At 36.0% G+C, this 12,684-nt stretch overlaps 1 protein-coding gene across 1 annotated transcript; it reads right to left on the reverse strand.

Annotated features, from left to right (window-relative positions):
• Positions 1–391: 391 nt before the first annotated feature.
• On the reverse strand, positions 392–8,314 carry LOC123658602 (organic cation transporter protein-like). Its single transcript, XM_045593973.1, has 7 exons — positions 8,091–8,314; positions 7,528–7,762; positions 5,981–6,236; positions 5,360–5,691; positions 2,338–2,632; positions 2,018–2,199; positions 392–689 (listed from the first exon to the last, which is right to left on the reverse strand). The coding sequence occupies exons 1-7, from the start codon at positions 8,312–8,314 to the stop codon at positions 525–527; spliced, it is 1,689 nt and encodes a 562-aa protein (XP_045449929.1). The 3' UTR covers positions 392–524.
• Between the last annotated feature and the right edge of the window lie 4,370 nt (positions 8,315–12,684).

Consider the following 12,684-nt stretch of genomic DNA (forward strand, 5'->3'; position numbering starts at 1 on the left):
ATATTTACGCATTTACGTAATGCGCAATGTGGCGCATTTTACGTAAGTTATTAATGATTAAATCGTAGACCAAATTTTAATTTAATTCACATACAGTAAAAATGGTATTAACTAGCTATTTCACATTACTTATTATATTCTCGTTAACAATGGAAAATTCCCGTTTCCAATCCCCATTAGGAGCTCTGGTCACCTCACTCACCACAGGAACACACCACTGCTCGAGAACAGTATTGTTTAGCTGTGATCTTCTGTAAAGTCGTGGTACTTCCTCAATCAGGCTGCTCTAGATTTTGAGCAGGATATTTCCTGCTGGATATTTCCTCTGCCCTAACTCAGTTAATTAATTAATATAATAATTTTTTTGTTCTTGTCAGAGTTATAAAGAAAGTTTTAATATGAATATATTCAAAGTGAGTACAAATTATAATAGCAAAAAAGGTTACAGGACAAATTAATCGTTTTACGATTACATCGCAAGCATAACATAATGATGTTTAGTATTCTGTCATCTTCTCGTCACTTCAACCACTTCTGTCTGTGTTTCTTGGTTTTCCGAGTGCTTCTGCCTCTGCCAGGGTGTCGGGCATCTTGGTGCCCAAGGTTTCTGGCTGCGTGAGGACCAGAACACCTGAGATAACTCCCATCGCGCCGAACATCAGTGAAGGAATCCCGTGCCAGTATTCCATCTACAATAAAAAGAGTAAACAATATTAATAGCAGTAATTCACATATTTATTGTACGTTTTCGTAACATTTCTGCGAATTTTTAACCGACTTCAAAAAGGAGGAGGTTCTCAATTCGGTTGGAGTTTTTTTTAACACCGACTTCATTGAGATTTTTGACCCGATTTACGTGATTTTTATTTCATTTGATGCGAAATAGTAGCCATTTCAATTCAGGTCCCATAAAAATTTTGTACCTAATATATTTGTGTTGTACATATATGTACAGTATAGTAAAAAAGTGACTTCTGCATACATAGGTAAGTCATATGATGCAATATTACAGTGGTACATTTTTAATACAAAATATGTTTTAGAATCTGAATAACGTATGTAATGTCATTTGGGTGTGATAATATTATCAATTATATAATTATTGTCAATTAGTCACTACGGAAATGTGCTTTATAGGCTTACAAACTCTGTTAGCGTTTTCGGTTATTTATTAAGAGACAAGAAGATATTTTTTTTTTGTATGTTTATTTTAACAGTTTTAACGCCAGTATGAAGCTTAGATATAGCTTAGAATAGTAAATAAATGGATGCTTAATGTGTAATTATATATTATTACATTTTCTATTCATTCCTCCCGTGACCATGTTGCTGTAAAGTATCTGAAACGTCGAGCATCTAAAAAACTTAATAAACTGCGATATAATCCGACAAAGTTATTTCATTATAATTATATATTTTTACAAATATTCCTTTCCTGTTTGGGTGTCTATTTTAATATATATAAATCTCGTGTCACAATGTTTGTCCTCAATGGACTCCTAAACTACTTAACCGATTTTAATCAAATTTGCACACCGTGTGCAGTTTGATCCAACTTAAAAGATAGGCTATATTTTATTTTGATATATTATGTTATTATTCAGAAAAGAATAAGGTGATACGAAGTTCGCCAGGTCAGCTAGTACTCTATATTTTACACTGTTCTTTAGAGAGCATGGTAAGCAGTCGGTCCCGGTTGTTATCCTAGACACTCATAGTAGGTAGTTACTCATAGTAGGGACCCTTCTCCTACATGGATAAAGAGACTTATGCCCAACATTGGCATGCCGTTATTGTAAAGGATAATTTGTAGGAAAAACGATCACTGTATGTAAAAGGCTCACGCAACGTGCGCTGTGACAACAGCTACTACCTTATCCACAGACCCTAAAGATATCTTTCTAAAATTACTAAATCATTTTTTTTTTACTTAATGTAGACAATAAAGGACAACTCATATATAGAACAGGTTGAAACATGTTGAATTAATTAATCAATCATTATTATTTTTACTTACAAGTACGGGTGTTAGTGGAGCTGTGATGGATCCAATGCGACCAATCATAGAAGAAAACGCGAGGAGGCTGTGACGACATTCAGTTGGGTACAGTTCTGAAGTGTACAAGTATAATGACGTCATCACCATGGAGATACCAAATTTCCCCAGAAGGTAAATGACTAGACGTAATACCGAAAGTTCTGGAAAAGAAGACATACGAGAGAAAGATAGTGAGAAAACTTTACACGAGTTGTTACTCAGTTTACAACAAGTCCAAAACTTATAGTTAATATTTTGTCACTAGAAATTAATCAGAGTTTGGCACGAATAAAGCTTACCATTAGGAATGAAGACAAAAACTATGTTACATATTGCGCTAAAGAAGAATCCAGAAGAAAGAGTGCCTCTCCTTCCGATTCTGTCCAGAATCAGAACTGCAGTGTAGAAGCCGGGTATTTCGACGGCGCAAGTCAAGATGTAGTTCAAATATATGGTGTCGGAGAGGCTCGTCGAGTCGATAGATAGTCCATAGTAAACAAAAACCGTCGTAATCCACCAGATAGGCGTCGTGCAGACTCGTCGGAGCAATACTGGGGAACGTAGGATTGCTGCTACTATGCTACCACTCTTCTCCTGGAAATAAATGTGATAACACTATAATAAATTTATTGGAACGAAGTTCCTTACGGCAGGCTTGACATTTGGCTGGGCGACCGAACTGAAAAAAATGTGATACTAAAACCGTAAGAAAAAGATATAACGGAAGTGACGTAATATCAGTCACAGGACTGTATAATATGACGTTTGTAAAACTAAAATATTAACAGAAAACAGGCAGCAGCGTCTTCGGTGCGACAAAGCCAATACTGCGGTCACCAACCCGCCTGCCCAGCGTAGTGACTATGGGCAAAGCACATGAGTTCACGTTATTTTTGGCGTAAACTTGTGGAGGCCTATTTCCAGCAGTGGACTGTATAAGCTGTAATGATGATGAATGATTGATGTATATTATCATTTTGTATGTATCATTCTAAAGTGGATTTTTATTCGTGGAAAAACTACTAGCCTTAATAATATATCTTTCTTTAAGTCTTTAATACGTGGAAGTCTGTGCTACATCTAGATAAAAGATTATTCTAGGACTGAGCTGTTTCACGGCAATTTTTTGAAAATATATCCCAAAAAACGGCCAGTACGTTCCAATTTCTAATTATGATTTACATGTCGTCTAAAACGCATAACTTTTGAAAATTTTTAATCCGAAAAAATCCTTCTGTTATCTAAAATTGAAAATCTAAAAGCGAAATTTTTCAAAATTGAATGTTATCTAAAAGCGGAAAATAAGAGGGCTTTATATATTTGTAAGGCAATTTTTAAAATATTTTCTTTTTAACCAAATTATAACCGCCACCACCCAAGATACAGACAGAAAGATACATAAGAAAAAATATATAAGAAAAAATATATAAGAAAAAATAATACATTTTTGGCTGTTGCATCTGCATGTACGTATATGTATATGTAATACGTATGTGATACGTGTTTGAAAATATTTTAAAAATATCTACCCCATATGTGCAGAGTTGAATCAATTACATCCTTTGGCCTTAGTCTGTCTATTGCAAACGATTTAAACAGTGTCAGACAGACACTCTGTCGCCTAGGACACTCTCCAGGAAAACCCAGAGTTGCCTAAGCTCTGCGCCACCCTCACGATGAGTCGATACGTGTGGAGCCAGTTCGGCTGCAGGAGTCTTTCGCATTTTAGAGCTATGAATGCTTGACGGAGATCCCATTCCGGGTTTGAAATGAATTTTTCCTTCTCCAGGACCCTGATGATTTTGAGCCAGGTTTATCCCTCGGTCGCCTTTTACTACCTCCACGGAAAGAAAGGGGGTGGTGCTATTCTACTCGGCCGACACCACACGGCATGCGCAACACAACGTGTTAATAAACTTCTTTCGTTCGAAGGAAGAAATCCTCGTTTCGACTTCCATATAGAGATACACGAGTTCATGGACTCATGCCACTGCCGAGGTTATACGAGAAAATAAAGCAGTAGTAATTACAGCTCATTACTACGGAACTATAAAATCGACACATTTGAAAAAATGATATAGAAAAGACATGGGTAAGGAGAAGACATGGGTAAAGATAATTAATAACTGACTTAACTATAAAATTGAGGTGACGCGCTCATTGGCACGACGCCAACGTACACACGAGGGTAATTTAATGACAGTTTAATAATGTTGCTTAAAAGTTTCGTGTCAGGATTTTGGACCGGGCTGATTTCCAAAATTACTGTACCGATTTTAATGAAATTTTGCACAGATATGTAACTTTATCCAACTTAAACTATAGACTATATTTTATTTTGATTAATCACCGCGATATTTTTAACAGCCACAACAACGCGTGGCCAGGTCTGCAAGTGTCAATATAAGTATACATGTTGCTGTCATATAATAAGCAAATAATCCTCGCAACCCCGTCATTTGTTAACTAAGTTACTAATCTTAATTATTTTTAAGCTTCCTTGGAAATAAAATATGCTAACTGCTGCGGTAGTAAATACGTATAACCAGACGTAATTATTTTTAAACAGCATAAAATAAACAAATGTTATACAAATGTTTTGTTATCTAATTTAATTATTTAAGTAGGATTTATTAAAAACAAGATAAGACAGAATTGATATAAGGAAAGCCTTGATTTATAACTTGTTATTGAAAACGTACTTGAAGGATATCAGAGTAATCAAAAACTTTTATCTACCAGTAAATATATGTATAGGTCATTCACTCGTCACGAAATCAAGTATCAAGTATCGAAAACTTCTTCACGTATAAAGATGAAGTTCGGCAGGAGGGTAGTTTATACATATCGTTAGTAGACGTCCGCTAATAACGATTTTTGGGAAAGGGCTGGGTTAAGAGGAAGTTTACTTTATGTTACTCCTAGCATATCTAATCATCTTTGTAGAAAAAAATTATTTAAAAAAAATGCGCATGAATTTTTATTAGTGCCTGAACGGTCTGCGCAAAAAATAGGTGTAAAAAAATAAAAACTATTCCAGAAACGAAACATGAATAGAATTATATATTTTATATAAGTTACTGTTCTTAATTTATAAAAAATACTAACTAACCACTAACGAGAACACGAAATAAGTAATGAGAGCATTTTTTTGAAAATTCTACATATCAAATTTTCCTTTCGTCTTTCATCCTACAAACTTAAGCGTCGTATGTTTCAATGAAATAATTTAAAAAATTAAAAATAAACTGCGTGATCCTAATTGGTTACAACCAAAAAGTGGGTTAAATTAGAACAGTAAGAAAACTGTATCTGCTTTACCTTTGCTTGATGATTGAGAGAAGCTCTTGAGTTATTTATGAGCGCTTCCAAAGATTTGTCACTTATTTGTGTCTTATTTATTCTGGCCACAGTTTCCAAGACTTTCTTCGCTTCAAGGTATTTCCTTTTGGAGAGAAGCCAGCGAACGCTCTCCGGTAGGACTGTATAGTAGGTGACCACAAGGAACCCAGGAATATGAAGAGCCATGCTCATGTACCGCCAAGGTTGGATCAGCCAGGCTACAGCACCGAGTATCACTTGTCCCGTCGCAAAGATTGAGGACAGTGTTGCGCTTGTGACTACCCGGTACTTCGGACCGACTAGCTCAGCAGCTACAATATGATGAGACGAACAAAGAAACAATAATTTCAAAGCTTACTACGTGTTCATTATTTAATTTTATGAAAAAGTATCTAGTTCGTTTCTAAAAAAAAAAAAAACTTAATGCTAACAGCATTAAAGAGTGATCACTTAATATCTTTTAGCTATCTCTTATTTTTTCTTAACTTACAAACTACGCCTTAAATATCTGTTTTGAAGCTAGCAGCTCCAATTTATCGAGATTACGTAAGACCTTGAACATTTTTTTCGTAAAAATGTGTACAAGTCATATATCCTTACCAAAAATGTAAGCAGAACTAAAAGTTCCAGCGCCAAGCGTCGTCTGGACGATTTGCAACACCATATACATGGAGTAGTTGACGGAGAACGCTCGAATGAGACCAATGAGACTCAAGTTGAAGACGTTGACGACGAGAGCGATTTTTCTCCCGAAGCGGTCTGAGATGTAGCCGGTGATCGGCATCGCCAGCAGGATACCCAAACTGTTCAGGGTTCCAGCCAAAGCTCTTAACCAGTCCTGGCACCCGAGATCAAACTGGAAAGTTTGTCAGTACCATATTAAATCTCAAGGTGTATTAAAATATATTATTATCTATCATCATCATCATCATCATTACAGCCTATACAGTCCACTGCTGGACATAGGCCTCCACAAGTTCACGCCAAAAAATAGCGCGAACTCATGTGTTTTGCCCATAGTCACCACGCTGGGCAGGCGGGTTGGTGACCGCAGGGCTGGCTTTGTCGCACCGAAGACGCTGCTGCCCGTCTTCGGCCTGTGTATTTCAAAACCAGCAGTTGGATGGCTATCCCGCCACCGATCGGCTTTTTAAGTTCCAAGGTGGTAGCGGAACTGTGTTATCCCTTAGTCGCCTCTTACGACACCCACGGGAAGAGAGGGGATGGCTATATTCTTTAGTACCGTAGCCACACAGTACATATATATTATCTATAGACTCGTATAACAGACGACCGCTCTGGTGTAAGGGTGTTTATACACATATTTATTTCCGGTCTGGTTTGGTGCCTCGGATGGCACGTTAAGCTCAGTCGGTCGGTCCCGGTTGTTATCATATACACCCGATAGCAATCGTTACTTGTAGCACGGAATATATCCGCCAACCCGCAGTGGAGCAGCGTGGTGGATTAATCTCTGATCCTTCTCCTACATGGGGAAAGAGGCCTTTCCCTAGCAGTGGAATATTTCATATAAAAAAAACTACGTAACGTCTGCCGTCTTAGCTAGTGGTAATAGTATAAATGAGTGTGAGGTATACCTGAATGGGGCTGACATGGGCTACATTTGATTTTTCAGTTTTACCAGTCCATTTTAATATGTCAATCATCAAAATGTTAACTATTTTACATCCCCAAATGCTCTTTAAGGTCATAAGTATAAAAAAAATACGCTTCAGCCTGTAATATCCCACGACTGGGCATAGGCCTCTTTCCCCATGTAGGAGAAGGATCAGAGCTTAATCCACCACGCTGCTCCAATGCGGGTTGACGGATAAAAAAATTAACAAATAATTAATTGCTATTATTTTCATACCGGCGCTTTATATTTACATAATTAATTATACTAGCCGACCTGGCAAACTTCGTACCGCCTTATTTTTTTTCTTGAATATAGTAATTAAATATATCGAAATAAAATATCTTTCAAGTTGGATCAAACTGCATACGGTGTGCTTTGATTAAATTCGGTTAAGTAGTTTAGGAGTCCATAGCGGACAAACAACGTGACGCTTAATTTATATATATTAAGATTAAGACTGACAATAGCATTGTCTATTTTACCAGTATTTGTATGAAATATCACTAACATCGTAAACCACCGAGTTGTCTTTCGAGTACACATACTCATCACAGCTCGTAATCTTCGTCTGGTTGAACAGGGCGGCCGGACAGTTGTCCAGAGAACCTTTGCTCTCGATATTCAAAAGGACATATCTTTCGCAGTTGGAAAACCCTGAACTCGTCTGCGGCAGAACGTTAACTATCCAATCGGGATCATATTTTTCAAACTTATCTTGTTCACTGCATTCCGGTATTCGACATCTACAATGATTTTGGCAAATGTACAACTACATACCTTACACGTGCTTGCAAGATAACAATGTTTATATTTTGTATTTTTCTAATTATAGGCGAAACTTTAGCATTGCCAGTAAATACGGCATTTATTATTATGTTAATTAATTTTTTTTTATTCCCATAAACGTCTGGAAATCCTTTTTGAATCTAATCACAAGAGCCACGTCAAACTATTTGATGATTTTAATAACATAAGTATTATTATTGTTTTAATTTTAAATTATTTCAAAATCATTTGGCACTATTGAAAGCCATTAACCCTAAAGAAGAAGAAGAAGGATTTCAAGTTTACCTGTGTGGTATTGCAGCTGCAGAAAAAATGTACTCACTCATAAACGCAGACATCATTATAGGTATAACGACCAGCAGAATGTTTCTCATCTGAAAACGACCGAACTGTCCCAACTCATTGACCAACACATCGTCAAGATCTAAAATCTTCTCACTGTTCACATTTTCTTCATCGTCATCCACAGTTTCGCCTTCCAACGTCTTAGGATCTTTATTTTCAGTCATCGTACTTTGTGACTCGTCAATTGTTTAGAAAACACTGTGTCTGGTCACGAGTCTTAAATGAATGAATTTGTACGCTTATATTTAGGTCAATCAACGTTTGTTAGCTGTGATACAATGCACTATTTGTGTATCATCAGCCAATTGATCTTACTTAAAAATTTAGTTAAAACGATATATTGTGCTCATGTCAGTAACTCTTTGACATTTGGTAAGTTAATTATTAACAAAAGTCTATGCTTTCATCATCATCATCATCATCACTTCAGCCTATCACAGTCCACTGCTGGACATTCACAACTTCGCGCCAAAAATGGCGTGAACTTATGTATTTTACCCATAGTCACCACGCTAGGCAGGCGGGTTTGTGACCGCAGGGCTGGTCTTGTCGCACCGAAGACGCTGCTTTACTATGTACTAATATAAGATATAATAAAAAGATAAGTCCCATGTGAGTATGAACAGTTAAAGCTCCAAATCTTTTAGTGATTATTACATTGTTAAATTAGTTTGAGAGATTAATAGTAAAAATATAATAGTTTAGCTAAAATAATTAATTACAATCATCAAAAATCTTGCAACAATTGTGATATCTAGATGCTGAAAAACAAAATAAAAAGAAAATGGAAATAAACATTCGAAAAAAAATGATGCACATCTCTTGCCTATGTATGCTTTGTTTATTTACGAATCTTTGACGCTGCAGTCAGTTCGTATACGAATCAATCTAAAGGAGGCAATTATAAGTCATTGAATACAATTCATCTGAAGGAATACGTTACAATGTTCATACCGGCACAGTTCAACACGGGCCGCGAAGAGTTGATCACTCCTATACATTATAAAGGTTGTTATAATTATTATTGATGTAAAGTCCACAATATCTTTAACCCTTAAGTCATTTTAGTTTACTTTTAAGTAAAACGGCTTATAAATATAATAATAATAACAATTTACTCTTTATTGTACACTTAAAAGAAGTTTACAATTTATACTAGCAACTAGCGACCCACCCCGGCTTCGCACGGGTAAAATGCTGATACTAAATATACTATAGAATGTCTAATTTTAAATATGTAATATTATCAAAAATATTCATTTAAATTATAAGCTGCAAAGAGTCATATTAATCTATATGAAATGCACAATAATTTTAAGGTAATGATTCCATAAGGATTAATGATATATTGTTTAAAATCGCTTCGTAAATAAGTCATTATTTCTCGTAAAAAGTAAAGGATAAAAAGTGTTTATTGTGGGTTATCCCTAAGAGATAGACATATATACCATTGGGGACTTTTTTGTATGCCTTTTGAAGGTGTACAATACTGTAGTACATTATTTTGATCTATGTCCTAGGTTCAGCCAGCGTTTGCAATACGAGTATACGCGCAAATCAATATGTTTATTTACAACATAACATTAGAAACCTCTAAAATTATCAGTCTTTCTCTACTATACTATGTATGTATTATACATATAAACCTTCATCTTCAATTAATCTATCTACTAAAAAAACCACATCAAAATCCGTCGCGTAGTTTTAAAGATCTAAACATACAGACAGCAGGAAGCGACTTTGTTTTATGCTATGTAATGATACACAAAAAGAAATGTACAACAGGCGGTCTTATCGCTAAAGAGAGATTTCTTCCAGGCAACAAGCTTGGAGGAGATAAAAAATAATAATATACATATATTCAAATAAATAAAATTGGAGTGTCTTTTTGTAATATTAAAATAACCGCTTTTTCCTAAATGCATATGTCAATGGATGTATACACGGTACATATACCAAAATAACATTTTTTACAATTTTTGTCTGTCTGTCTGTCTGTCTGTTTGTTCCGGCTAATCTCTGAAATGGGTGCATTGATTTTGACGGGACTTTCACTGGGAGATAGCTGATGTAATAAGTAGTAACTTAGGCTACTTTTTAACTGAACAATATATTTTTTAAAATTCCACGCGAACGAAGTCGCGGGCACAGCTAGTAAATAATAAATTCTTTATTGGACCAAATACCTTATAATTTCATAATCAAGGACAGATATCCAACCGGAAGAAAATCTTTGTACAAGTACATATATCCATCCCGAGCAGGAATCGAACCCGCAACAATGGTGCCTAAGCGCCGGCACAGAACGCGAATCACCTGATCGGTTGTTAATAATAATATCTTATAACATTCACACACGATCGTCTGTTCCTATGGTAAGCAACTTAATGCTTGCGTTACAGATAACAGCCGACTGTTATAACTATTTTTTTTTATAAATCATCATTCATCATTGGCCTTAGTCCGTCTATTGCAGACGATTTAGACAGTGTCAAACTGTGTCATCTAGGACACTCTTCAGGAAAACGCAGAGATGCCTAAGCTCTGCGTCACCATCTCGACCTCACTGGCTAGGCCCACAGGAACGACGAGTCGATACGTGTGGAGCCAGTTCGGCTGCAGGAGTCTTTCGCATTTTAGAGCTATGTCACGAATGCTTGACGGAGACCCCATTCCGGGTTTCAAATGAAGTTTTTCTTCTCCCGGACCCTGATGATTTTGAACCAGGTTTATCCCTCGGCCGCTCAGGCGGGAATCGTGCCCGCAACCCGCGGAACAGAAAGCAGGGTCACTACAAACTGCATAGCAGGAAATTTCCTGCTCAAAATATCAACCCGACTAGGAAAATATCTCGGCCATCACAGCCAAATAATACTGTTTTCAAGCAGTGTTGTGTTCTTGTAGTGAGTAAGGTGACCAGAGCTGCTCTCAGTTTTGGTGTAGCTGGCGTCTATAAGCTACGGTAATCGCTTACTATCAGGTGAGCCGTACGCTTGTTTGCCGACCTATAAAAAAAGAATAGAAGAATCTGGGAATGAGTATCTGGTAAAAATGAATAAAGTAGCTTAATTAAACTTGCATATTCCTAAAAGTGACTACCTTTACCAGATATTTCTCATAACGACCAATCCGGCGGATTTAATTTAACTTTCGCAACATTACATCAGAACGGTTCGACCTTAGGAATAATTAGTAACAAGTAAGTCAAGTGGTGGATCCACTCGGTTTAATCAAACAAACTAAACGCTCGCTAATTCAAACTCTATCCAACTTCGTTCTTACCACAATTATCAATCGATTCGTTTGATACATCGGATGCATTCATTTTAATTGATACTAATAATGCGTAGAACTTAGGAGTGTATTTGTCGGAAATGATCAAGAGTTCGTTTCATTTCAAAAAATATCAATCACAGTCACTGTCTGTTGACAAACTTCACCCAACTATTTGATGGATAAGCATTATTTTATACTAGCTGCTGCCCACAACATCGTCTGAGTGAACGCTATACAGCAACAAAAATACCTACGATTATACCTTTTAAAATAACATTCATTTACCTGTTTGTTCTTTACATTTCATATCTACAGAAAATTCTCATAGATGGCGCTGCTTTAAAATTGTCTTGTCTTCTTATATTCATTTAATTATGTTTATCTGCTTAGTTACTTATATTGCGTGATTTTTATAGTATGAAGTTAGCTTATATAGCATGGTTATTAACATAATAACAATAACATTCAAATATGCGTCGTTAGATTACATGTTGTTACAGAATGCGTTGAGGAAATAAAGGTTCACTGCTCGTTCCCGGTAGGTGATAGCATGATAATATGTAGCCTATATGTTGACCCGACTTCTTAATAATATTCGTGCCAAATTTGAAGTAAATCCATGCGGTACTTTTTGAGTTTATCCCGGACATACATACAGACAAACAGACAAAAATTTTAAAAACTATATTTTTGGCTTCGGTATCGATTGTAGATCACACCCCAAGTATTCTTTTAAAAAAATATTCAATGTACAGTTTTGACTCTCCTACCATTTTATTATATGTATAGATTTATTTTAGTATTTTAGAAAAAAATGGCTAAAGGGTTGGCAGAAAAATTCCCGGCCAGGCTATAGTTAATGCAAAATTGTTTTTTTTTTTTTAATTTAAAGTTGCACCTATGCGTGATATATAATTTTATACCTAGCGACAATACGAAGCCTGCAGAAAATATAAACGTTGATTTGTCTATCACTGTAGTACCGGTACGTACACGGAAAAATAATCAAGTAAATACGTATTATCAAAGATTAGTCAAAAAGTCCATAGATCTCCATCAAATTAAATGGGACGACATGACAAGCAACAGCTTTTGTTTAAAAAAAAATCTTCGAAATCGGTTCACCTAGTCAAAAGTTCTGAGATAACATACATACAAAAAGAAATACACTTATATTGAAAACCTCCTCCTTTGTTTGAGTTGGTTAAAAATGTATTCCTATCGGGTAAGCCCGGCAACATAGGCCACGTATACCTTG

This window comes from Melitaea cinxia, chromosome 12 (genome assembly GCF_905220565.1).
Source record: "Melitaea cinxia chromosome 12, ilMelCinx1.1, whole genome shotgun sequence".
In the NCBI taxonomy this organism is placed as follows: Eukaryota; Metazoa; Arthropoda; class Insecta; order Lepidoptera; family Nymphalidae; genus Melitaea; species Melitaea cinxia.